This window comes from Rhodamnia argentea, chromosome 7 (assembly GCF_020921035.1).
Source record: "Rhodamnia argentea isolate NSW1041297 chromosome 7, ASM2092103v1, whole genome shotgun sequence".
Lineage (NCBI taxonomy): Eukaryota > Viridiplantae > Streptophyta > Magnoliopsida > Myrtales > Myrtaceae > Rhodamnia > Rhodamnia argentea.
The window spans coordinates 12,181,925-12,209,178 of record NC_063156.1 but is presented as its reverse complement, the minus strand read 5'-3'; the positions used below and the strand labels follow the sequence as shown (position 1 = coordinate 12,209,178).

At 40.1% G+C, this 27,254-nt stretch overlaps 3 protein-coding genes and 1 long non-coding RNA gene across 4 annotated transcripts in view; 2 read left to right on the top strand and 2 right to left on the bottom strand.

Moving 5' to 3' along the window:
* Positions 1–348: 348 nt before the first annotated feature.
* LOC115741859 (salicylate carboxymethyltransferase-like) lies at positions 349–8,249 on the top strand. The gene is made up of 4 exons (XM_030675876.2): positions 349–460; positions 961–1,389; positions 7,086–7,340; positions 7,722–8,249. The coding sequence occupies exons 1-4, from the start codon at positions 386–388 to the stop codon at positions 8,079–8,081; spliced, it is 1,119 nt and encodes a 372-aa protein (XP_030531736.2). The 5' UTR covers positions 349–385; the 3' UTR covers positions 8,082–8,249.
* Positions 8,250–15,687: 7,438 nt separating this feature from the next.
* Positions 15,688–16,673, top strand: LOC125315812. The gene is made up of 2 exons (XR_007199093.1): positions 15,688–16,049; positions 16,271–16,673. It is a non-coding gene; the product is annotated as an uncharacterized LOC125315812 (long non-coding RNA).
* Positions 16,674–22,427: 5,754 nt separating this feature from the next.
* LOC115741914 (protein RESTRICTED TEV MOVEMENT 3-like) overlaps positions 22,428–27,254 on the bottom strand; it is a 50,093-nt gene continuing 45,266 nt past the window's right edge. The window contains exon 6 of the mRNA XM_030675942.2: positions 22,428–22,714. Within this exon, the coding sequence (XP_030531802.2) occupies positions 22,523–22,714 (192 nt within the window). The 3' untranslated portion in view covers positions 22,428–22,522. The remainder of the gene's footprint in view (positions 22,715–27,254) is intronic.
* On the bottom strand, positions 25,074–25,694 carry LOC115741922 (MATH domain and coiled-coil domain-containing protein At3g58360-like). The gene is made up of 2 exons (XM_030675960.2): positions 25,540–25,694; positions 25,074–25,409 (listed from the first exon to the last, which is right to left on the bottom strand). Exons 1-2 carry the CDS (start codon positions 25,668–25,670, stop codon positions 25,127–25,129), a joined length of 414 nt encoding a protein of 137 aa, XP_030531820.2. The 5' UTR covers positions 25,671–25,694; the 3' UTR covers positions 25,074–25,126.

The following is a 27,254-nucleotide window of genomic DNA, read 5'->3' as shown; positions in this document are numbered from 1 at the left end:
ACTTATGGACGCAAATGTCAGCAGCTCCACATGGCACAGTTGACGTTGACTTAGACATTTTTTTAATAACATATTAATAATTCTTTAGGCTTTCCACTTTTTTTCTTTTCTAATTTGATCTTTATTTCTTTTTTGGCTAGGGCCCTCAAGGGTCACCGGCCACAGGCGAGGGCATCGCAGTCCTCGCCAAAGATGTAAAAAAGTTTATAGCTAAAATTGTCACAATTTTAAAAATTTAGGACTTTTGTGGTAATTTCCCTGTTTAATGAGGGCATCGAGACAAAATGCCCCGAAACTGTCTATAAATAGAAGAGCCTCAGACCAATTCAAATGCAAGCCAACGAGAGAGAGAGAGAGAGAGAGAGAGAGAGAGAGAGAGAGAGAGATGGAAGTCCCTAGAGAATTGCACATGAATGGAGGAGTGGGAGAAACAAGTTATGCTAACAACTCATCGCTTCAGGTACATCTCTTATTGTCCTATTTTGGGCACATAAAGTCTTAGATTAAACTGCATTTAAAGATTGATTTTACACTCTTTTGTCATTATGTACCACAGCCGTATCTTCACTCTATACGAAACTAAGGTTCATTTGTTCACCAAGATTTGAAATTCCATATGCAAAGGACACCATTTACTATGCACTTTGAGACCATGTAACTTATCATTCAAAAATTCCTAGTACGATCCTAAAAGTGCTAGAACTTGCAAGATCATTGCAACATCTGACAAATATATTCCCATGATGTTCTAATTTGGATTAACATAGAAATGTACAGAATCCGCAATATTCAAGCATTTTAAATGAACTGCCCGCATATTCAATCCAGAATATATTATTGGATTTGTTCGCCAGTATAGACAATACATGACAAATGATATTTATCTTTGTACATGAAAAAAACTAAAGACTTGAACCTTTCCTCTTCTATTAAGTCAATGCACTCTTTACCTTTTCATAGAGAAAGGTGATATCGATGACGAAGCCCATAATGGAGGCAGCCATTACAGCTCTCTACTCCACTGCCGGCTCCACCTTCCCGGCGAGCCTTGCCATCGCGGACTTGGGCTGTTCCTGCGGCCCCAACACTCTCTTCGCTGTGTCTGAGATCATCAGCATCATCATTGATATCTGCAATGCAAAGAAGCATGAACTGCCAGAGTTCCAAGTGTTCTTGAACGATCTCCCGGAAAACGACTTCAACACACTCTTCAGCAACTTCTTGCCGAGATTCCAAGAGAAGCTGAGTGAGCAAATGTTGAAGTACAGAGCGTTGGCGAAGTTGGCATGCTTCTTCAATGGGGTCCCTGGTTCGTTCTACAGGAGATTGTTCCCTCAGGAGAGCCTGCACTTCATTCATTCTTCATCTTGCCTCATGTGGCTTTCTCAGGTAAATTCTTCATTGGTTTAAGTACTTGTATTTATCATACCAACGAAATAATTATGGATATATGCTACAATCAATCGGGTATTGTAGATTAATATCTTGACTTTCACTTCATTTTCGTATTAGTACTTTCATAGTGGGACCAATCGAAGGGCTCAATTCCACATCACCCCCCAAGATCAATTGAGCCTTCCTAATAACGGTCACTATGATTATAAAAGGGTTGCCAGCATCTTGTTTGTTAATTGTAATTTTAAATTTGATTTTTGAACAAGTCAAACCTCACGTTGCTTTCCCGTAGAATCCGTCCAACTTGAATGTGAAAGAAATATGAAGTTCATGACGTAATTGCTTGGATTAATTCTTTTTTAGTTTTAAAGAACGTCAGCTTAATTCATTAGACAAAAACAAATCGCCAACCACAACTATTCTATTTATCATGAAACTTCAGAGGAAACTATCATGCATTATATTATAGGATTTTGCTAGCATAACAGTCTTTGAGTAATCATGCGGTTAATAGTATATTGTGAGCCATAAATTTTTGGCTCATAGTTTTATTCGTCAACTTGATGGGAAACATCAATGTCAGTCCTTTTCTTTTTTTTTTTTTTTTTTTGGTAAGTTAAGAATGTATAACTTTTCAAAGCACTAGGTAACAAGAGTAGCCGAACACAAAAACCTTGACCCAATTAGGACACAAGAATTTGTCCTAGAGGGGTCAAAGGTGATGCAGCACAAAAGACATGTGAGAGCAAGAAGGGGAAGATCCCCGGAGGCCACACAAGCGGCCTAACCATGTGGTGCTAACAAGAAGACCGCTAACCGGCGAAAGCACCGTCGAAGAGTCTACAAACTATACGGCGAAAACAGCAGCCAAAAAGGAGTAAATACTGCTAAATGACCTAAGGACAAGCCTCAAAGATGGTGGGGGAGAGACCCCAACTACTTTGTAACCGACGATTCCAAGGGGTATCGTTGACGGTTCCAAGAGAAATAGCTTTGTCCTTGACCACCTTAATGAGGTGTTTGATCATTTCCGGTACAAAAAGGGCCTTGCTCCGAAATAAGATGTCGTTCCGCTTAGTCCATATAAGGTGACAAGGCGCACCATGGGAGAATCCGGCAAGTCGGTGAGAGAAAGACCGGCCACCTATGTACGTCATGGCCCAACGGATGTGTTCTTGCCACGGACGGTTCCTCCATGTTAACCGACATTTGGCCGCCCAAAACAAGGCCAAGCTACCCGTAACCGAGCACCCAAAGAATAGATGATCCACGGAATCCGGTCTCCTCCGGCAAAAGGCACAAGTCCCGTCGGTGATCCTGCGGTTTTGGATTAGTAAAGTCTGGGTAGGTATGCGGTTGAGAGTGACTAACCACATGAGAAAGGCGTGACGCGGAGTAATGTCCCGGTCCCACACAAAAGAGTGCCAAGGAGCAGCCCGACCTTTAGACTCGATGAAGTCCCAGGCCGACGCCACCGAGAAAGTACCCGACGGGTGGGCTTGCCAGGTGAGTATGTCATCTCCATTGTCGTTGAAAGTAGGCGCCGGCTCCGCCCACCCCAAAATGGTATTCTGTGAGTCCGACGGTGGCCAATCCGAGTCATAAAAGGAGCGCACTGTGGCTTCATGCGGTATCCTGGAACGGTAGATATCCCTACTAGAAAAGAGCCTGAAGAGGGGGCCTTTATCGTGCCACCAATCGTACCAGAAAGCCGTCGTACGTCCATTTCTTAACTTCCATCGGAATTGTGAAGAAAAATCCACGCGGAGGTCGAGTATCTTCTTCCAAGTCCATGAGCAGAATGTGGGTTTGGTAGCCACCCAAAAATTAGTATTCTTCAAGAAAGTCGAGTGGATCCACTTGCACCACAAGGACTCTTTATCGCTGAATAGGGTCCATATATGTTTGAGGGTCATGGCCTTGTTGTAATCCACAAGCCTGCGAATCCCCAAGCCCCCCTCGTCTTTGGGAAGACATATGTCCGCCCAGGACACCTTGGCACCCCCAACTCCAAGGTCGGGACCTTTCCAAAGAAACCGTCGTAGAATACGCTCAATATCATGCAAGATGGACCTTGGGAGGGTGAAAATGCTAGCCCAGTAAACATGGATCGACCGTAAGATAGACTTGATGAGCTGTAGACGACCGGCATAAGACAAGAACCTTTAGGCCCAAGACCTTCCTCTAGCCGTGATAGAGTCCACCAATACCTTGCAATGAGTCTTGCTTAGTCTAGATGCAATAACAAGTACCCCTAAGTAGCGGATTGGAGAGTACCTTGTTGGAAGCCTAAGCACTCCTGGATTTGGTCATGAAGACTCGAAGTGCCACCAGAGAAGAAGATGTCGCTTTTGTTCTGGTTTGGCTTCAAACCCGACCACCCCAAGAATATATCCAACCCCTCTTTAAGCAACCGTACCGACCCGATGTGGGCCTCGGTGAATAAGAGGACATCATCAGAAAAGAATAAATGCGATAGTCGGGAAGATTTGCATCTCCGGAAATATTTGAAGTCCGGAAGAGTGGTCTTGGCACGGAGAATACCGGAGAAAATTTCCATAACCAAGGTGAATAAGTAAGGGGATAAGGGGTCACCTTGTCTAATGCCTCTCTTACTGGAGAAGAAGCCATGGAGCTCACCGTTAATAGCGATGGAAAACCGTGGCGAGGAGACGCATTCCATGATCAACCTAACAAGAAAGGAGGGGAACCGAAATGCTTGTAACACCATTTCAAGGAAAGACCAATCCATCGTATCATAGGCCTTTTGGAAGTCAACCTTGATTGCACATTTTGGAAGATATGGCTGATGATGAAAGTTCGCAAACAACTCTTGAGCGAGCAATATGTTATCACTAATCCTTCTTCCTTTGACAAAAGCTGTTTGAGATGAATTAACGATGGAGGGCAAGACACTAGCAATTCGGTTGGCTATGATCTTGGTTATACATTTGTAGACGGTGTTGCAGCAAGCAATAGGCCGAAACTCACCCATAGCCGAGGCATTGGGTGTCTTGGGAACCAAGGAGAGGATAGTTGTGTTGGTCTCTTTGAGAAGACAACCCGTGGAAAAGAAATCCTTGATTGCCAATATTATCGACGGACCAACAGTTTCCCATGAAGTTGTGAAGAATTCCACATTGAAACCATCGGGGCCAGGAGCTTTACCTCTAGCAAGGGAGAAGAAGGTGCATCCGATCTCCTCGTCCGTGACATGCCGAGATAGGGAGTTGATTTGGTCGTCATCTAGAGTACGACCAATGTAGCCGCGTATATCTGAAATCCCAGTACAAGTAGAGGTCGAATCCCCATTGAGCAGCTGCTGAAAGTGTCCTACAATGTGTTCCCGCACCAGATTCGGTTCGGTCAAGACGACACCAATGGAGTCTAAAACCGAGAGGATGCGGTTGCGGTGGTGTCTTTTGTTAACAAAATGGTGGAAGTATCTTGTGTTGTGATCCCCCTCTTTATGCCACCAAATTCTTGACTTCCGCTTGTAGAACGATTCCTCCCGAAGTCTAAGTTCCGAGAACGCACGAAGGTGTTGTAGCTCCCGGTCAACCAAGCTACCGTTCGTGGGATCCCGTTCTAGGGCATCCTATACTGAAAAGAGGGCTAATCTTGCTTGTTCTGTCCGGTTGGAGATGTCTGAGAACGAGCTTGTATTTAGTTGTTTGAAACGTGCTTTGAGAAGCCCGAGCTTGCAACATACCTTGTACATAGGAGAGGCGCCGACGGGTGTGCTCCAAGCCTGTGTGACAATATCCTTGTAGGACGGATGAGACGTCCAATAGTTAAAAAACTTAAAAGGTCTTTTGGATACCGGAGGGGGGACGATCTTGACAACCATAGGTGTGTGGTCCGAGATGCCGGGTGCCAAGAAAGCTGCCTCAGAGAAGGAGAAGACACGGCTCCAGTGTTCATTGATGAGGACCCGATCAATCTTGCGTTGCTTGCGAGAATCCCCGGAAGAGGTAGCCCATGTGAACCTATGCCCAACATATCCGAGATCGTCAAGTCCAGCATGAGTTAGGCAATCTCCAAATTCATCGAAGGCGGGGATCCAAGCGTTTGAGCTACCCATCCCGTCGGTGTGATCCCGAATGGCATTGAAGTCCCCTGCTACCATCCACGGATCTTCACCTCCGCCGAGACGAACAAGGTCCGCCCAAAGGGCTCTCCGCGCCACAAAAGTGTGCTCACCATAGGCAACCGAAAGATAACGGGACTTGTTCATGGTAATAAAATTAAGATGAACATGGATCAACCGAGCAGTAGTCAATAGAACGAGAATATCAACGTCCCGAGGATTCCAACCAATCCATATCCTACCTCGAGACGAATAATCATAGTTGGAAGTCCACCGCCAACCCGGTAGTATACCACTGGATATGGATTCAAAACGAGATTGCTTCACCTTAGTCTCCAGAATTCCTATACAAGAAAGCCGGTTGATCCTTACAAGGGACCGGATTTCAGCTTGTTTAAGGGGGTTAACTAGGCCCCTAATATTCCAAAATGCAAGAAACATATATACAAGGGGGAGAGGGGAGGTTACCGGTATTTCTTCTTAGCCTTCTTCTTCTTAGACTTCAGGCCTGTCTTAGAAGAGGTAGGGCTGTCTTCCCTCCGAGGAATATCCGGCTCCTTAGGGGCTGCATTCGGTTGGATGATCGGATCGTGGTCCTCCGCAAGAGCACCAACCGTGGCCCGAGCTCTAGTAAAAGGAGGGGAGGGAGTGGAAATATCGTCTTCAGCATCAATGCCCTTATTTGTTCCAGTGTCACCACCATTTCCTGATGTGGAAGAGTGGGTAGAGGAGGCTCGGGGTGATTCAGCCGATGAAAGAGGCTGCTGATTCACTGCAGTTTGAAGGCCTGCAGAGTCTGCAGGGACTAGTGAAGGAGCTCGAAGAGGAGGGTCCATATTGGCGCTCTTCAAACCGGGAGAGGTATGCCCTATTTTTTCCGGATTCACATCGTGGTCTGAATCCAACCGTAGCCGAGCAAGTTGAGGGACGGAGGAATCATCCGGTAGGGGTAGTTTAGGTCCCGCATTTCGTCTTCCTTTCCTACCTTGAACTTGCTGCCAAGTGCCTTCAGGCTGGGGGCGAGGAGCAGGAGCCGAAGGCTTATCGTTGGGGGGTCCATGTTCACTCGCACACGGGTATCCAGTTGCCCCCAATTTGTGCCCAAAGATGCCACAAGCGTCGCATGAGAGGGGGTTCCATTCGTACTCAACTCCAATAGTGATCAACTCATCATCCCATCGAAGTTTGATCACCTGCACCCGAGGTCGAGAAGCTTTGATCTCGATACATACCCGGGCAAAAGAAAGTCTCTTCATTTGCTCCGTTTGGACATCCACATAGAGAGGATTTCCAATCGCACTAGCAATGCGGCCTATACCTTGCGGTGACCATAGAGAGAGTGGGATATCTCTCATCCTAACCCATACCGGGAGGGTGTCATTTGCGGGTTTCTTGAGCTTTAGCTTTGGATGCCACGGTTGTAACATCATTGTGCTACTACAATCCTTTTCTTTTTCTTTGGAAAAGTCAAGTATGTAAAGGTTGACACCCTCAGAAACTCAGCTTAAGGGCTTTAGAAAATTTCTCTTTTCTATGAAGGAAGATGAGGTGTAATTGGGAAACACACACACACACTCTCTCTCTCTCTATATGTGGTCAGGTGCCACGAGGCTTAGAGGGAAACAAAGGCAACGTGTACATTGCGAGGTCAAGCCCTCCGAGTGTGATTAGGGCATTCTTCGAGCAATTCCAGAGGGACTTCTCCATGTTCTTGGAGTATCGTGGGCGAGAGTTGGTGGTGGGAGGACGTATGGTTTTGAGTCTCGTGGGTCGAAGAAGCAACGATCCTTCAAGCGAAGAGTGTTGCCACCATTGGAATCTCTTAGCTACTGTTCTCAATGTGATGGTCTCCGAGGTACTAATAGAAAATCAAAAGCCTACTTGAACAATTACTCTTATTGCCTCCAGTAAAAATTTAATCTCCTACTGTGGAACCCGGTGACCTTACAAATTAATTTGATAGCTTCCTTAGGAAAGTATCGGGAAAATAAGAAGTACAAGAGATAAAATTACTAGGTGTTTCGAGTGCACAGATCATTCCCTCTTAGACATGGTGTAGACCCAAATTACATGAGAGCAAACTACATATATCAGCGGTATGCAACAGTTACATAGCCAATTACATAAACAAGTAACTGTAACTTTTTTGTGGATATTATACTGACAACTTATGATTTTGCAGTTGTTTCTCATCTTTGGTAAAACACCTAACATTCCGCGTTTGTCACTGATGCAGGGACTTATAGAAGAAGAGAAACTGGACTCCTTCAACGTCCCTTATTACACGCCCTCACCAAAGGAAGTAAGATGCGAGGTCCAAAAGCAAGGATCGTTCTTGATCGATTGCTTGGAGGTGTCCGAAGTTAATTGGGATGTGTTCGACACCGGTTTCGTCCCTAACGATGTCTCCAAGGATAGGGCATATGGTATGGCCATTTCCATGAGAGCTGTTGCCGAGCCCTTGCTCGTTGAACACTTTGGTGAAGCTCTCATCGATGAGGTCTTCAACAGATATAGGGCTCAAGCCTCCGATCACATATCTAAGCATAAGACTTTAGCCATCAATGTCGTCATTTCGCTAAAAAAGATCACCTAGATAAACTGCAAAAAAATATCACGATTAAGAACGTTACAGATATATGTACGTTTATTGTGTAGTTGAAAGATGAACATCACAAGTGTGTCCACTATATTTTGAAGAAGGTGTGAGTGTTGTACGTGTATTGCTTCTTATGTCTAGGATTAAGAAAATGTGAGAGACTTAGAAGTTGAAGGACTCGACGTTTGGGATTTTGTTTCGAGAATTTTTCTTTCGTAGATCCACCATGCATTTACAAATGAGCGAATTCGGTGTTTTCTTGATTTATTTATCCAAGGAAAATGAAAGAAGAAAGCTAAATCAAGTACGGTTCCCATCCAGGGAAGTCTGGAAGAGTAAACACGATTGTATCAAAATGGAGTTTGAAAACTCATCTACAATAATGTCAACGGAGCATACGAACGATTTTACTCCATAGTTGCGAGCAGTGGTGCTTATTAAATTATGAAATTACAATTTGCATTGGCAATATTTGTTGAGCTAAGAAGGACTTAAACAACATATGTTACATAAGTGAGGATCCAAACGCGTCAAGAAATTAATGAAGCTATCTACATTTTTTACAACTTGGGGACAAAAATGAATTGATAGTAGGAAGTCGATTTGATAATATGTAACACCATGTAGAGAGGGCTATTCCTCAATAGCATCCTTTGAAGGGGAGCTAGCAAGTTGTAGTGACCTTCCCAAAGACGAACTATCAAGGGAAAGCTAATGAATCACTAAATTCAAACACTTAGCATGGATTGCTTTGGACACCTAAATTGAGTTGCATTTGCATTGTAATCGGACCATTGGCGGTGGATTTATTGAATGCTCTCAGATTAATTAAATTAATTAGAGTAAGCACGTGAAAAAGAATTTAGCCAGCCACTGTGATATATGGCCGAAAATTGCATGTGTACGTGGCGTACAAAGATTAAAAAAGTCAGCATTATCAAATTCGGTGATAATAACAATATAATCCTTAAAATTTTAATTAGAATAAAAGATAGGGATATATTCATTAGATACTTAGATTTTCCACACACACACACACAAAAAAAAAAGAGAGAAGTTTTCTTTTCATTGTTTGGTTCTTTTTCTGTATTGATTATTTGCTGCGTGACGCTCACGGAAAGGATTTCCTTTTGGGCTTTCCTTTGCAATGTCCACAAGAGGCCAATTCATTGAACACATGACAGAATTTTTGAGAGCACAAAAGGAGAGAGATCGTGAGGCGAAAGAGAGCGGCTTTCTCCGTAGACGCCACAAAGAATTTCTTCTCCGGATCTCTCTCTTGGAGGCCACATAAATTGAACAGACGGCACATTGAGAGGGAGCTCACCAGGATTACACGAAAAAGAAGCGAGGGAAGAAAGTCAAAAGAGAAGGAGCTCCACAGAACTCAATTCACAGCCAACAAGTGTGAATTGAGGGAGGGGAGGTAGTCCACGAGAAGAAAAAGTAGAAGGCTCCTCTCTCTCGTTATCTATTTCTTTCTTCCCTGGTCCGCTGCGGCACAAAAGGACAGGAAGGGGAGTACTATCTTCCTGTTTACCCCAAAGGCAGTCCTCCACTTATGTGAAGGACTCGGTTCCTCATTGGTGATGATTATTAAATCCAACTAACCCAAATCGGCTTTTTCTCTAGCAATTTTTCCATAGATTTTCAGGTGACCTTCGACACCCTCACTGCTGCTATTCCATTCCATTGACGTCAAAGGAGGTTTCCATGTAATCACGCCTTAGTCACGCAAGTAATTGCATCGTGGGGTCCGTACGGATTCCGATCTGGAGCCGATTCGAATTTGGAAACAGAATCCGTGAATTAGGTAACAATCGTCATCTAATGATATTCCAAATATTTTGTTGCCTAATTCGAGATATTTGCACATCTTTGATTCTATCTTGCGGATATTGTTGTTGCATAAATTAGAAAAATGTTGATCTTTATAGATAAAGGCATTGCCTTATATATAAGTAGGCAAGATTATTTGTTATATTTTTGCATCTTGTCTTTTATTTTATCTTTATGTGATTTAAATTTGCACATTACTAAATAATTTTGCCCATAATACGTGCTCTCTAATGTGCATTGTCCCTCATAAAATTTGCATTAAAGCAACATCCGACTTCGATCACGAAGTATGATTATGCCCGCACATGTGAATTATACCTCAAATCCTTGATCTCGAGGAGCGAATTGATAATTCTTAAATAGAATTTCAAGGTCAGCCATATATATTTAGGGACGACTATATCATATTCACTTACCGCCCCTAACCGCAAGGGGGCATTGCAAATAAAATCGGATTTTCAGATTTAGAGGTGTTTTATGGGAAAAATTATTTATTTTTGTTCAAATTTTATGTTTTTATAGTCTACTTAAACTTCTAAAAAAATCCCAAAAAATGTCACCTTTTCTTAAGGTAAAACATATTTTTCTACACTTTTGCATGTAGAATAACATCTAATAAAAATTGGGAGTTTGAGAAATCAATTTCTTAAATAATATTGGATGTTATTTCACTTTAGGATAGCTTTTTACTCTTACTTTTCATAAATCCGAAAATACATAAAAAAATATAAAAAATGTCATTCATATTGCATAGCATATAGTTTAAATGTCATATTTGCCACGTTATTCATGCACATGTTATCTTATGTCATCCATTTGCCATGTCATATAGGTTAGTTGCATTAGCATTGCATTAAATAAAGAGAAAGCACTTAAAAATTAAATCCATTGGCCAAATCAAAAGGCTTTCACGAAAAATGGGTATCGAAAGGGCGTTAATTGAAAAATTAATGTAATCAAGTACCCGAACTCATTTAATCTTTGCAGAAATAAGATATTTCTCCCAATATCTTATTTAGGTTTCTCATTTACCTACCAAATAATGATTAATGGCGGCTTCGGAAATTAAAATCTTTTGCATAATAATCACTTGAACCAAAGTTGCGATTTGGCAGAGCTTAGGAGAGTCTAAATTAGGTTAGCCGGATAATTACCTAACAATCCATTAACATGAAATTTTTAAATTTAGGTCGTGACAACTGTCCCAAGCCATTAACATGAAATTTTTAAATTTAGGTCGTGACAACCGTCCCAAGCCCATGCCAATCGCAACTTTCAAGTTTAAAATTTATTAACTTAACATGCAAATCAGTTTACTCTAGAGTCGTCATTAATCAATTACTGGTAGGTCGATTAGACATCTAAGTAAAGTGTGGGGAATCACTTTTACTTTTGCGAACTAAGGATTTACAAATACGGGGACCTGATTAAGCTATATAAATCTTATGCTCGATACCTTTTCTCCTTTTTTCAAAAATATTTTGCAGCCAATCTTGGTCAATTTTAACTTAAAATAGCGAGAGGTAACCATGCTGGTGTGCAGACAAGAATTCAACAACTAATAATCAAAGTAATAAATAAGTTGCCAGAGATAGGGCAGGATCATCAAAACCGCAAACAAGCAAAAACCCATTAATTGCAATGCATCGAATGGTTTGCAAGATAGTAACTAGAAATTGCTTGCATGTCCTAAACATGATTTCTCAATTACGCAATTCAAACTATTTCTTCTTTGGGTTTTCCTAAACAAAATTTAATTTTTTCATGCACGAGTTATTAAACTAATGATATGTGACATGACCTAATTTTAGCAACGGAAAAAATTTATGAACTAATCTTGCATGTCATGCAGTCTAATTTATATGAGTCTAAGCAATGTCATTGTTAAATGACATAGGAAATTATGAGATGGCATGTGGTGACGTGGCAACAATGACGTAACAATGATGCAACTAATTCTACATTACATGCATTATTTTTTTATGGTTTTTCTTTTTAAAAGTAAAAGTAGGGAACTACTTAAACATGTGATTTCATAATTTAAACTAGAAAATCAATTAGATTAAATGAAATATGAAATTAGGAAAGTTCCAAAATTACTACTTGACTCATAGATATGCAATTCTAAATTAGGAAACTAATACAAGATTATTATAATGCAATGTAATTTTTTTTTTTTTGGAAACTTCAAATAAGAGCCAGAAGTGACCACATTTTCTCAAATAAGGGTTTAAAGATGACCTTATTTTAAATAAATGCTTGATGTGCAAAGGCACCAAGGGCATTTTCCTCATTTCCTTTTTTGAATTTTCTTCTTTTTTTCCCTCTTTTTTGTTTTCCTTTTTTTCCTTTTCCATATTTTTTCCCTAAATTCTCGCCGGTGGCCGGCCATGGGTGAGGGTCGGGCGAGGCCACCCTTGCTTGGGCGGGGTGAGTGAGGCCGGCAAGGGCGATCATTGCCTCACCGGATCTGGCCGGCAAGGGTGAGGGAAGCCCGCAACTCGCCCTGGCAAGGTCCTTGCTGACTCACTTTCCTAGCCATTGGTGACAAGCTAGGGTAAAAAAAGGAAAAAGGAAATGACAAAAATGCACTTAGTCAGGCCCTTTTTTGAAACGAACTTTAGGTCCTTATTTGAAATAAGATTCATTTTAGACCCTTTTCTGAAATTTTTTCTTTCTTTTTTCGTATTTTGAAGAGAAGAAAGTTAACTAAATTAAAAACACGCAATACATAAACCAATATTCACCATATACAAATTAGGAAATAAAAGTAAACGGTGATCCATGATTAATTCTAAAACATCAAATTTTCGTTAGTATTCATGACTCAAAAAGGAAATTTCCTAGTTAGGAATGCCTAAAAAGCGTTGAACCAATCTTGATTATAATCAAATAATCCAGATCAAATACTCCAATATTTAACTTAGGAAAGTTACCTAAATCGGACTTTGACTCCAACGACGATTGGCAACAAGTGTTTGACGGCAACCGGTAAGGAGCGGCAGCACGGTAGGGGGAGGAGGACCGGCGGTGATGGGTAAACCCAGCAAGGATCGCTGGTGGCCGAACTGGAGCATCGGGATGAGCTCGTCAAGGCACTAACAGGCCTTGAATTAGAACGATGACGACTCTGGACTTGGCAGCGTGAACTAGTTAAGCATGCTGGAGGATTGCGCAACGAGATTTGATTGTAGGGCGTCGTTGTTTGTTCTCCGTCGGCTAGAGTGTTGTGGACGCGTGAAGAAGCCACCGGGAACACTGTAGCGAATTGGGAAGGGAAAGCTCGTCAAGGGACAATTATTGTCGCTAGACATATTTATTAAAGTGCCCTCCCCTCCCTCTCTTATTAATTTTGTTTGTATATTCTTGTTCTTTCCTTGTTTTTTCATCTTTCCCAATCTAGATCTGGAAGAGGAAGCTCTCTTCTCCCGGTCTAGATTTAAATAAGAGTTCGAGCACTGGTGATCTAATTCTAGATCATGGATCTATCCTCTTCCGACTTAGATCTGGGACTTTAATAAATATTTCTTCAGGAATTCGATATTCCTGTGCTCTGTTCATGTACAGATCATCTGCCTCTAGCTTCAATGATGAAGGTAAGAATTTCAAACAAATTCGGTTCTAGTCAGGGGTCGAAGCATGCAGAACCAGCATATCTTTGTCCTCTTGCTGTAACAAATGCAAAGTAGTAAGTGTCAAAAGCAGTTAGTTTCTTCCCAACCAAAACCCGATCAACCCAGTCAAAACCCTAGAGAAATCGCCAGACTAGATAGATTGGCGCAACCGAAGCACAATTCAGAAAGCCACCCACGTCAAAAGAGATGAAGAACGCCAAACAATCCTTCACAAGAAAAGAAAAAGAAAAAGAAAAAGAAACGCAGAAGACAATATGATCGACTATCCTCACGACAAGAAGAAATAGCATAATTCATTGAAAATTATGTAGCACAACATACTTTATTTTATTTTATTCTTTGGTCGAAGACACAACACAACACAACACAACATAGTTTAAATAAACCACTTTGTTGCTACGTTGAAATAACTAAGAAGTGACATAATTATCAACATGAATCGGATGAAATAGAGAGAATTATTAGCCTTGATGTTAGATATAGGAAAATAGTCCTCTCACATTATTTTGTAAGTGGTTTCAGAATTTGAGAAAATTATACTAGTTAAAGAGTAAAGGGTAGAATGGTCTTTATGGGCTTGTGGATTTTGGGAGTTTACCCTAGTTTGTATATATATGTTGTTTTCTCATCAAATAAAATCAACTACTGTTGACATGGTATTAGAGCCTAATTAAAACCTAAACCCTAGATCTGAACCCTAGAATCATCATCGACCATCACCGAACACCACTACTTGACAAACCAAGCTCGGCGAACCCTAAATCTAGGCCGGTGAGCCTAAACCAAAGCCGGCGAACCCAGATCCATGCTCGACGACCTTTGTCAGGAGTTGCCTGACTTCGCTGAGGCCCGGTAACCTCCTGCTGGGCGTCCCCTAACGTCACCTAGGCCTGACGATCCATTTCTGGCATGTACTAACCCTGCTGGTCAAGGCGCGAGACTTCCTTGGGGTCGTCGATTGAAGTGCGACCCCAGCGACCCCTTTGCATGACTCTATCGCGCCTGATTTTGGACCCTGTGGCCTTGAAGTTTGCTATTTGAAGTGCACACAAAAGGCGATTGCTTCTGTAAGGTTTATGTGAATCTGACTTACAGAGGATTGTGAAATTTTCTTTTGGTGTTATAGAGTTTGGCTGCTGATCGTGTTAGAGTATTATCATGTATAAGTTGGCTGATTGGGTGTAATGTTGTGCGTATTGATTGGGTGGGATTTGCGTAGATTTATTTGAGGTGTATGGTTTGATTCCAAAGCTATTAGTTTCTGATTTGTGCGAGGTGAATGGGCTGATTTAGTTGGTGATCAACGGTGTAGTGAAAGTTTGTGGAGTTTTATTCCTAGTTTGGTGGAAGTGTTTGATTATGGCAGATAAGAACAAAGGAGTATTAACGGAAGTTGTATCTACATCCTCTAGTCATTTGACAAAGAAGAAATTAGCCGGGGTCACCAACTTCCAGCAATGGAAGAGAATTGTTATGGTAGTATTGACTGGGAGAGAGCTAAATCACCATCTATCAAGTGAACGAATTGATGCTGATATTAAATGGGATACAATGGATACCAGAATTCTTGGACAAATGTGGAATTATATGGAAGCTCATGTGGCTGCCTTAGTTACACATGTCACTACGGTTAAAGAGCTATGGGATTACTTGAATGTCCTCTATTTTGGAGAAAATAATCTATCAAGGATTTATGAAGTTTCTCAAGATTTCTTTAGAGCTGATATAAAGGGTCGGCCACTTACTCAATTCTTTGTTGATTTTAAACAAATGTATGAGGAACTTAATCATCTTTTGCCAATTATCTCAGACATTAAGAAGATGCAAGAGTAGCGAGAACAATTGGCTGTTATGGGTTTTTTGGGAGCACTAGGACTAGAGTTTGAGGCGGTTCATTCACAAATTCTTGGAGGAGATACCGTAGCCCCACCGACGGAGACCTTTTCTCAGGTCTTAAGGGTTTCTCGTGAATCATCTAAAGATATATCCCCCACAGTGTGATAGCTCGCCTTGGTAGTCCAAGGGAACCGAGGTGGTAGTCGAGGTTGTGGTGGTGGTCGGAGTGGTCGCGGCTTTAGTAGTGGTTGTAGTGGATGTGGGTTTATTAGAGGCCAATCACGGTCATATAGTAACACCTCTCGGTGACTCGGGCGATATCTTGGACTTGTACGAACATGTCATTATTGTGGTATACCCGGACATATTCAGCGTTTCCGCTATAAACTTCCCGGAAGGCCCCCTTATTTGGCTACAACAAATGTAGCTAATGCAGCTGAGTTTATTATTCCTTCTCGCTCCTCCGAGGGAGGAACATTTATCAGAATGTCAGAAGAGGAACTTGCTAGGTATAATCGGTTCCAGATTTCTCAGCCGGTTTCCTCCTCCACAACTACCTTTGCTCAGACAAGTAATGCAATAGCATGTCTCTCATCTATCTCTCGCTCCTAGATCATTGATTCAAGTGCTACGGATCACATGACTGGATCTTCAGGTATATTTTCTATCTTTCATGAGTCTATGTCCAATGTTACTATAGCCGATGGTTCTTTATCAACAAGAAAAGAGATAGGTACAGTTTCCCCGACATCCTCCATATCTTTATCTTCTATCATGTACCTCCCAAAATTTCCATTTAAAATTATGTCCGTTAGTCACCTTATCAAAGAATATAATTGTTCTGTAACATTCTATCCCGATTCCTATGTTTTTCAGGATTTGAAGACGAAGAAGACGATTTGTAGGGGACACATGTCGAGGGGGCTATATGTGTTTGATGATACTACCAGTGTTGCTTGTTTGACAATTTCTCCACATAAAATTCATTGTCACTTGGGACATCCCTCTTTGGGAAATTTGATGAAGTTAGATTCCCATTTTCATTCTTTATCTCGTATTGAGTGTCGGTCATGTCAATTTGGAAAATTGCACTGTATTAATTATAGTCCAGGAGTTAATAAACAGGCCTCTCGACCATTTGCGTTAGTTCATTCTAATGTTTGGGGTCCTTGTCCGATTACTTCAAAGTTGGGTTTTAAGTACTTCGTTACTTTTGTAGATGATTATTCAAGAGCCACTTGGCTATATCTAATGAAAAGTTGTTCTGAGTTATTCTCTATTTTTTGTGCATTTGTTAACAAAGTACATACTCAATTTTCTACCTTTGTTTGTATTCTTCAAAGTGATAGTGCCAAAGAGTACTTTTCTTAGCCTTTCTCTAAATTCATGTCTCAACGGGGCATTCTTCATCAATCCTCGTGTTCGGATACACCACAACAAAATGGTATAGCTGAAAGAAAGAATCGTCACTTGTTAGAAGTTACTCGTTCTTTGATGTTTGAAATGAAGATAGATAAATCATTTTGAGCCGACGCCTTATGACCGTTGCATTATCTTATCAATCGCATACCGTCCTCTGTTCTTAAAGGTGCAATTCCTCACTCTCTTCTTTTTCCTTCTGACCCTTTATTTCATTTGCCACCTTGTATATTTGGTTGTGTCTATTATATTCGTGATCATCGTCCAAGACTTTCTAAACTTGATCCTCGATCTCTTAAATGCATCTTTGTGGGGTACTCTTGTACACATAAGGGTTATCGGTGTTCTTGTCCCTCTTTGTATAAGTATTTTACTACTACGGATGTCTCATTTTTTGAGTCTACAGTCTATTCCGATAATCCAATGGAGCCTTCTACGGTGGATGATGATTCCTTGACATATGTCATTATGGAATCAACACCCACTTCGGAAGCTCCAACTCTTCCACCTGTCCAATATGTTTACAAGAAACGTCCTTGTCGGCATGTGGAGCCCCCTGCAGATGAATCCGAGCCTATCTCGTCTTCTTCATCTTCCGAACCCGAGGTAAGTCAGTCACATACTGACCTTGATATTCCCATTGCACATTGCAAAGGAGTTCGTAGTTGTACGAAACACCCTATTGCATAATTTGTCTCCTATTCTGGTTTATCTACCTCTTGTCGGGCTAATCTAATGACCATTGATACACATCCTATTCTTAAAACTATTGTTGAAGCATTATCTAGTCCAAGCTGGAGGAAAGCTATGGAAGAGGAACTATTGGCATTGGACCAAAATCAAACTTGGGATCTTGTCCCATTACCCGCAGGGAAGACGACCATTGGATGTAAGTGGGTACTTACCATCAAGGTTAATCCCGATGGTTATCTTGCTTGTCTCAAGGCCAGATTGGTTACTAAAGGGTATGCACGAGTTTATGGAGTTGATTATGGTGATACCTTTTCTCCGATGGCTAGGATGACCTCCGTTCGTCTCTTACTTTCTTTGGTTGCCTCTACTAGTTGGCCTCTGTTTCAGCTTGATGTTAAGAATACCTTTCTTCATGGAGATTTACGGGAAGAGGTGAATATAGAGCAACCACCTCGGTTTGTTGCTTAGGGAGAGTCCGGCCATGTTTGTCGCTTAAAAAAAATCTTTATATGGTTTGAAACAATCTCCCGGAGCATGGTTCGGGAAGTTTTCTAAGGCAGTACTCCGGTTTGGATTGAGTAGATGTATTGGAGATCATTCGATGTTTTACTGAGTTTTCAAAGCTAGTCACATATTTCTTATAGTTTATGTGGATGATATTGTCATAACTGGAGATGATTCTATAGGAATTAATGAGTTGAACTTGTATCCGTAGCAGCGGTTCCATACAAAGGATTTGGGGTCACTTAGATACTTCTTGGGCATCGAAGTGGCATGGGCGAAGAAAGGCATTCATATCTCACAACGAAAGTATGTTCTGGATTTGCTTACCGAGATGGGTATGTTAAGAGCTAAACCATTGGATATACCGATGGAAGTGGGCTTGAAGTCGATGGCAGAGGATGGCGAACTATTAGATGATCCAAAAAGGTATCGAAGGCTTGTTGGAAAGCTAATTATCCGACTATGACCCGATATTTCCTTTCCGGTGAATGTTTTGAGTCGGTTTATGTCCTCCCCCCATACGTCACATTGGGATGCCGTAATCAGAATTCTGAGATACTTGAAAAAAGCCTCAAGTCGTGGTCTCATTTATATGAATCATGGTCACAAAAGGGTAGAAGCTTTCTCGGATGCTAATTGGGCAGGATCTCCTTTGTGGGAAAAACCTAATATCTTGGAAGAGTAAGAAGCAAAGTGTTGTGGCTAGATCAAGTGCAAAATCAGAATACGGAGCGATGGCTCAAGCTACTTGTGAGTTAATCTAGATGTGTCGGCTATTAGTTGAACTCAGATTCAAAGATCCCGCACCAATGGAGTTGTGGTGCAATAATCAAGCAGCTGTTCATATTGCTTCTAATCCAAGATTCCATGAGCGTACCAAGCATATTGAACTTGATTGTTATCTTGTTCATGAGAAACTTCAAGCTAGAGTTATCTCTACTAGTTACATTTGGACCGATGAACAACTGGCTGATATTTTCACCAAATCTCTAGGGAGTAGTAGGGTTGAGTATATTTGTAACAAGCTGAGCATGCTTGATATCCATCCTCTAGCTTGAGGGGAGTGTTAAAGAGTAAAGGGTAGAATGGTCTTTATGCGCTTATGGGTTTTGGGAGTTTACCCTAGTTTGTATATATACGTTGTTTTCTCATAAAAAAAAATCAACTACTGTTGACAATACTTACTCAAATGTTAGGTTTATCTCCATAGGTAAAGCAAGATGAACAATTTATCATGTCACACTACTTTTCCTTTTGACTACATTCGTTGATAGGCATGGTGCCTCGTTTTTATTTTTTATGGAGATATGATGTAGAAGTAGTGATAACTGGAAAAGCTTCCAAAGGATAAACTGAATTTGATAGAATGATAATGTAAAGATTACATAGGGCGAACGTCCATTATATAGATAGGACTCCTTTAGGAATTAGAATTAGGGAAAAATCCAAAAAAGGGCCCGAAGTCCTCATGTTTTTTCAAATAAGGGCCCCAAGTGAATGTTGTTTCAAAAAAGGGCCCGAAGTCTTCATTTTTTTTCAAATAAGGGCCTCAAGTGAATACTGTTTCAAATAAAGGCTTGAAATGATCATAAAATTTCAAAAAAGGGCCTGATTTAAGGGTATTTTAGTCTTTTCACTTATTTAATTTTTTCTTTTTTTATTATTCCTTTTGTTTTCTGTTTTCTCACCCAAAAAAAAAAAAGGAAAATTGGACATTCACAAACGGGAGGGCTGCCCCCCCGCCCTGTGCAGGAGTGTTTTTTTTTTTAATCAGAAAAAAGAAGAAAAATGAATAAAAAAATTAAAATGTGAAATGACGGAAAGACCCTTCAAGCCAGACCCTTTTTTGAAACATTATGAACACTTCGGGCCCTTAATTGAAACATTCTATGTCACTTTGGGCCCTTTTTTGAAACATAGTTAACTTTGGGCCCTTAATTGAAAAAACAAGAAGACTTTAGGCCCTTTTTTAGATTTTTCCCTTAGAATTACTCAAAAATAACATTAAACGAATCAAATCTAATCTAATCAAACAGAATTCAAATCAAATATTGCTAATATCTATATCGCTAAGTTTCCTAAAATTAAAAACTGCCCGAAAACCTATATAAACAACTCCGAAATGCGAAAATCCATTGTACGTCACGGCAAAGCCGTGTTTATTGATCAGAAGGTCGTTTCGCTTCAGCCGACCAAATTTGAGGGCAATCCGAGCTCGCTAGCCCCAAATCGCTTAAATCTACATGATTTTTGGTAATCACGTTTTTTCAAAAAAATCACACGCTAGTTGTTCTACATCAAGATAATTATAAAAAAAGTCTAAACTTACTGTATGGTAGTTAATTCAGTCCTAATCTTTTAATTTGGCCAATTTAGTCTTTAACTCTTGCTAAAGTAATCCTTCCGGCCAATTTTGGTCATGAATAATGTCATGAAGGTTTTCCTTGCGCTGGAGTTAAACAAAGGCTAAAGTGGACAACTATTAAAAAAAAAAGAACTTTTGAACATAAATACACGAAATGAAAATTTTGGGACTCACGTGCATAATTATTAGATCATCACTTTGAGAACCCTCTAGCAGAGAATGAGAATGAAGCCAGTGAAATTGGGTAGATAAGAGCGTGTAATGGCCTTCATATATCGAACTTCTGTAACTTGTGAACAGGAGTCCAACGATCCCAACACAATGAATTTTGCTAAACTCAAAACTGTTCGAGCCAATCCGCACTCTAATAACTTTGATTCGCTAAATACGGCTCTCGAGTCGCCACTCGCTCATTCGAGTCGAAGTACTTTAGATTCCTTCCGTAGCGACGCTGCATACAATGAGCTTGAGTTGAGATGTACTCTTTTGGAGCCTCCTACGCTGAAGGAGCAGGAGTCGGTGCGCAAGCCAATTCGTTCTGTCCAGGATAAATTTGAAAAAATGGATGTTAAAATTTGAAATTGCGTTGCTAAGTAAAAAGTGATTGACAACATATTAGTCCGTTCAACAGTTGGTAAGTTTCCGACCCAAAAAAACTGTTAGTAAGTCACCCATGAAACAACTATTTTTCCATCCTTAAAATTTTATAGTAGATTGTTAATTGATTTTAAATTTTGCAAGTTGATGCTTTTTTCTTCTGCTAGGTTAGGACTTGCTGAGATACTTTACTAGTGGTGTTGGTTAATGGTTGTACCTTTCGAAAAAAAAAACTATTTAAATAGTATAAATTCTTAGTAAAATATTGACAATTTTAGGACTATCAAATGTTTATTTGTTAATAACATACTGCTAAAATAAAGGGTTTGCCATATTAAATTACCCACTTAGATTACAAACATATACGCGGGTTTTACAAGAGGATGCACTTTTTCGATAAGAAAATTACCCAAAAAAATCCTCAACCTATTATAATTGTGTCAATTCAATTATAAATCTTTTTTTAGGTCGTAAACCTTTTGCATTTTTGCCAATTTAGTTAATCTATCCAAATTTGGCTAGCTAGTGTTGACATGGATGCCAACCAACCATGATGTGGACAATTTTTAATAATGATTTAATATTTTTTGAATTACTTTATATTTTTTTTTTTTTTTATTTTTATTTTTTGTTTTCTTCTCCTTCTTCCTTCGGCATGGGCGATCGGCCGGAGGCCAGAGCCGGTGAGGGCGAGGTCGGTGTCGCCCAAGCCGAGCCTTGCCACCGTCGTTGGGCAAGTTCACCGGTGACGGCGAGGCTCGACTCGCCAGATTTGCATTGAATTTGTGCCTCAAGATGGAGAGAGCCTCAAGAAACAAGACCGTGAGGTAACTGGCTTTAGTATCTCCTGCAAAAGAGATATCGCTATGTGAAAAGAGAAAGCTGAAAAGATATACAGACGATCGCGCTCAATTACACGTCTAAATGAAATTTCACACGTTTTGACCAAATCTGTCCTCTTTATTTTCTTTTTTGAGAGAACAGAACAAACTGAAAAGTCCTTACCTTCGTTGAATCTACACTGAATTTGGAGCTCGTCGATGATGTCTTACCCCGTAATGTTGTCTGCAATTGATCTCACACGCAAGAATGAAATCTTTCTGCAGCACAAAAAAAAAAAAAAAAAATCCTTTCTGCAGTAGTATGCCCATGGATGAAAGAACATCCTCTCTCTCAACTTCAAAGTGAAAAAGAAATGCAGCTTCAGTCACAACGAAGCCACAGGTTATCATTTGCGGGCAATTAAGCGGTACGATGCAACGCGAAGCGTCCATAGGCTTACAAACGGGAATGATTCTATCTTCAGACCTCTGATGAAATAACTGAAGGAAAAACACAAATAATGTGAAATGCAAAATGTACAAGAGCACAACAGATGTGGTAACTCTTTGCAAAATTTATCAGAAGGTGACTGTATCTCAAAGGCATGAGCTTTCACGACTCCGGAAGCACTTATTAGCAAGAGACTTAACACAAACGCAGTCATATTTCAATAAGCGATCCATTTGAACAGTGTCTTCATAGCCAATTCTAATCCTAGCCAAAAGGTTTCAACCAAACAGGGCCTTCAGATTTGACCAAGCAGTGGTTGATCTAGACATCCTTTCCTTAGCTATTCTCTTCTTTTCCTCGGCCTCTGCTACTTTCTTCTCTAGATTGTTGTACCCAGATTTCGCTTCCTCTGACTCGACCATCAAAATTTCCAAGTCTGAAATGAGCTTTTCTCTTCTGGACTTCACTTCCTCAAGTGTTTTGTTAAGCTCTTGTTCAAGTCACCAAGTAACTGCTTATTTGAAACGTGAGCCTCGTGATTCTTCTTCATTGTTGCAAACATTTGATCCTTCAGCAATTTCTGCAGCTCGAAGTCGGCATTGTCCTGCTCAAAGGTCAGAAAGTCGGAAGTGAACTGATTGAAGTTGGCCCAAAAGGCCTTGACCGCTATTTGCTGGTCCAGCGATAACCCGCTTTTGGCTATGCTCAACGTCGACATTGCGTCAGCCAATCTGTCTTCTACATTTAGCTTGAAGATATCAGAAAGGCACTCCTTCAGAGACAGCGTAGCCTTCTCTACTTCTTACAATGTTGGAGCCTCAGAAGTCAAAAGAGCAACTTTTTGATCGCTCGTGTTCGACCCTCCACTGGCAGGAGAACTCTGAGTAGCGTTCATAATTTCCTCAATTTTTTTGAAATACGTGTTGAACGTATCTGTTGGTGTTGCCTGAGGAACATTTGCGGGAGACTCAGCCGACTGAGCATTTTCAGCCCGGGGTTGGGGGGCCAAAATCTCTGCTCGAACCGTCAAAGTGTTGTTCACTAAGGGTCTGTATAGTAACATTTCAGAAAAAGTGTTTTTGTTCCCAAAGTGTTCCCGGAACACTTTGGGAACAGAAATGCGTATGGTAAAAAAGTGTTCTCAAAGTGTTCTGGGAACACTTTTGAGAAAAAGAAACACTTTTGGAGCAGAAACAAGAAACAAGAAAAACTTGTTTTTGTGTTCCTAGAACACTTTTTAGAAACACATTTGGAATATTTGTAGAAATAATTGGGAACAATTTTGTTTTTGAACACACTTTTTTCTCTTTTGTTCTTGCATGATGTTGGCACTTGATTTTTGATCATTTTATTTTAAAAAATTAATTAAAAATATGAAAAAATTCATAAAATTACAAAATCAACCTTGGAAGCTTTGGCCTAGCCTTAGCAACCAATTTTGAACAAAAAAATATTTTTTGTAATATTTGACATTTTGCAGATTTATTTTAATTATAAAAATAGCCGAAAATAAGGAAAATAGTATTTGTGGTCAGAAAAATGTGCAAAAATAGTCTATATTCTTATTTTAATTCCCTTTTCATTTTGATCTCTTAAATTTAAAAAAAATTCAGTTTGGGACCACATGCCTCTTCATTGAACATAATCCTAAATTGACTAAAAAAGTTCATTTTAAATCATTTTCGCCAAAATTTTTACTTTTAGAGTCATGACATGAGATTTTAGTACCTTGCATCTCATTTCAGTCCTCATGTTTGGAAAAATTGCACAATTGGACTAAAAGGACCTAAATGCACAAATATTTTTCATTTTAGTCACCAATTTCACTCAAAGTGTAATTAATATTTTTCTAGGGTCCTCGTTTAAAGGTAATTATATTTTTAACTACTTGGGAACGTTTACGTGTAACTCATAATTGTAATTTTTCCTATCTATAGAAAACATATTTGATGTTCTCGTTGTCTAATTCCAATTCGTCTTCTCTTTCAGTTTTTTTTTTTTTTTATAGTTGATCTCGTCCATATCATCATTTGATAAATCATGCATAAATTACTTATACATATATTGGTCCAATTTGATTTAGTAAATTGAACAAATGCAATTTAATTTGATTTAGTAAGTTAAAAAGATAAAGACATTTTAATTTTAATATATATAGTCCCCTTAATTAAATGAAAAAAATTAGGAACAATTTTTTTGTAGTTACCAAACACATTTCTTTTCTTCTTCTTTTTTGTTCTAGAACAGAAATTTTATGCGATTACCAAACGTGTTTCTGTTCTTTTTTTATTCTGGGAACATATTTTTTTTTTTTGCAGTTACCAAACGCGTTTTTGTTCTCAAAAATTGTTGCTAGGAACAGAAACAGAAAAAAAAATGTTTCTATTCTAAAAGTTGTTTCGGGAACAGAAACGTTACCATACGTAGCCTAAATACCCCTTAGAGCTGTCATGGACTTCACTCAATAGAATGAAGCATGGAAAGCCCCCGCCATTCTCTCTTGCAGTGAAATGACCTTCCCCCTCTGCATTTTGTTCAGATTATTGCGCTTCGGATCAGAAATATGGGACACCAGAACCACAAGAACGAAGTTAAAGCATGTTCTGAGGAAGCATTTCAACTGAGAGAAGTCAAATAGACCTTCAATATTCTATACAAAACTTATTGATAGAATTGACCAAAGTACTGCATTGCTAACCCAACTATGGTCTTTGACAATGCACATCACAAAGACAATGGAATACTTCACCTGAATCACAATAAGCATAAGCAAGATTTCTAAGGCTATGAATCACATTAGCCATTACTCCAAATTCGCGAGCACAAACTTTACTAAGACGAATTCCATCAATTGCAAGAACTTATATGTGCGTAAATTCATCCTAGACATGAAAGAGGAATAAAGTAGCAAAAATGAAAGAAGGTTTCTCATTCCACCATATCTCAAAATCAGATTCCCTCAGCAGACTGAAAAAACCGCACATAATCAGAATCGCAATCAGTGTACCCTTAATCTTAGAATGGCCATAATTGTTCTGATCGACCAGAATCAATCTGAAACAGGCGCTTCTGCGCCACCCTGATGGTAGCCTCGTGGAATCAGTGGCTTCCCAGTACATGGACAAGTACTCTACGTCCTTCCCCTTGGGGCAAATGAGTATTCGCCTGCTCAAATCAATCGGAACATACAAGAGAATGGACAAGTCTCAGAGAATTCAACGAGTAAAGGAAACAAAAAGACAAGAACAGGTCACAATTCGTCACCTACCCTCCAAAAATCGAATTCAAAGATTACCAGGCGTTGTCGTCGAACGTGAACGCTTCGGAGGAGGACGTCTTTTGAATCAAGCTAGTGAAGTTGGTAATCTTCCATGTGTATTTCCATGAAGTGGGATTTTGATCAACCATCGCCTGCTGCTTCTCCATGATCCAATCAGTTGAAAAAAAAAAAAAAAAAAAGTCATTATCAGTCTTTAGAGTCAAGAGCGCACAACGACTCCCGCAAAATTTAGACCAAAAAAATCGCAGATATCATCATTTTGCGACCTTGAAACCAAACAAAACGCTCGCCCCATTTCTTGAACGTTAAAGAATCGATTTCGAAATTTGCATTAGGCAGGGCAAGATTCAAGAACGTGGACTTGAAACAGAAAAGAAAGGGGAAAAAGCAGCAATGAACAGGGGAAGATTCAAGAACATGGACTTGAAACAGAGACGAAAGAAAGAGCAGCGATGAACAGGGGAAGATTCAAGAACATGGACTTGAAACAGGGACGAAAGAAAGAGCAGCGATGAACAGGGCAAGATTCCAAGAACATGGACTTGAGAGAGAGAAGAAAGATGAACACCAACCTCTCCCGCGAAACAAGGAACGAGCACCGACTCAGAGAAAAGAGTGCTGGCAACAAATGGTCGGCCATAGGACTAAGTGAGGGGAACTTGCTGCTCTTGTCATATTAGTAATGGAATAAACCTACATATAAATCTTTTCTTTTTCTCGCCAAATCTGAGCGAGGGTTGCCTTGCCCTTTTGTCATTTAATTTTTTTATTTTTTTTCCTTTTTTATTTTACTCCTTTTGTTTTTTCTTACTTTTTTTTATCTTTTCATTCCTTTTTTAGGGTGACCGGCCATTGGTGAGGGCTGGGCGAGGTAGCCCTAGCCAGATCTGGCCGCGACAAAGAAGAAAAATGGGAAAAAAGAAAAGAAAAAAATTTAAAAAGTAGATGGCGAAAATACCTTTGATTAGGCCCTTTTTTTTTTAAACAATGAGGCACTACAGGCTCTTATTTGAAACAAAATTCACTTCATGCCTTTATTTGAGAAAATGAGGATACTTCATGCCCTTATTTGAAGTTTTCCCTTTTGTTTTTATGGAAATGGCCAATAAATGGCAGTATCTAGTGTCCTAAACATCGAAAATTAGTTAATGCACTGTTTTTTGGGTGGAAATTTGTGGGCCCATTATTAAAACATTCTCATAGCTTCTTTCCAAATATTTTTCTATTGACCTCATCTAATTTCCTAATTCCTAGTGTGAAATGAATGCCTTAATTTATTGTTATCACTCTAGATATACGTAATGCAAACTCTCAAGTTGAGCTAGATTATATCACATTCAGCGCCAGTGGCAACCAATAGCATCGCTGACCTTCGCTTTCCATGAATACTAGACGTATAACAAGTTGGCTTTGTGAAATGGCCAGTTTCCCACCTTGTAGTGGTTGTAATTCACCCAACAAATTATTTCCGTCTTTGGTCAAATTGCAGAATCCCTCTCCTGACGATAGTCGATCGGCGGGAACATTTTCCATGCACTTTCCAGACTTGACTTGGAGGCGACTTAGCCGCGTTGAGGAGTTCAAAGTCGAAGTCGATTATGCATGATCAAGTCTCTTTCATGGCAGGTCCTTTGGCTATTGGAATTAGTCATCTTAAGGGATCTTCTCCTTGTAAAGGGAATGAGAATTCAGAACTTTAAGAAGGAATTTTGTTTCTATATATCAGCCCT

What these genes read in the sequence shown, in the direction of transcription:
- LOC115741859 (XM_030675876.2), top strand. Translation starts at nt 386, where the DNA reads ATGGAAGTCCCTAGAGAATTGCACATGAATGGAGGAGTGGGAGAAACA. An exon ending in CTAACAACTCATCGCTTCAG is followed by an intron (nt 461 to 960) that starts GTACATCTCTTA and finishes ACCTTTTCATAG; the next exon opens with AGAAAGGTGATATCGATGAC. An exon ending in TCAATGTGATGGTCTCCGAG is followed by an intron (nt 7,341 to 7,721) that starts GTACTAATAGAA and finishes TCACTGATGCAG; the next exon opens with GGACTTATAGAAGAAGAGAA.
- LOC115741922 (XM_030675960.2), bottom strand. Translation starts at nt 25,670, where the DNA reads ATGGAGAAGCAGCAGGCGATGGTTGATCAAAATCCCACTTCATGGAAA. An exon ending in ACGTTCGACGACAACGCCTG is followed by an intron (nt 25,410 to 25,539) that starts GTAATCTTTGAA and finishes TGATTTGAGCAG; the next exon opens with GCGAATACTCATTTGCCCCA.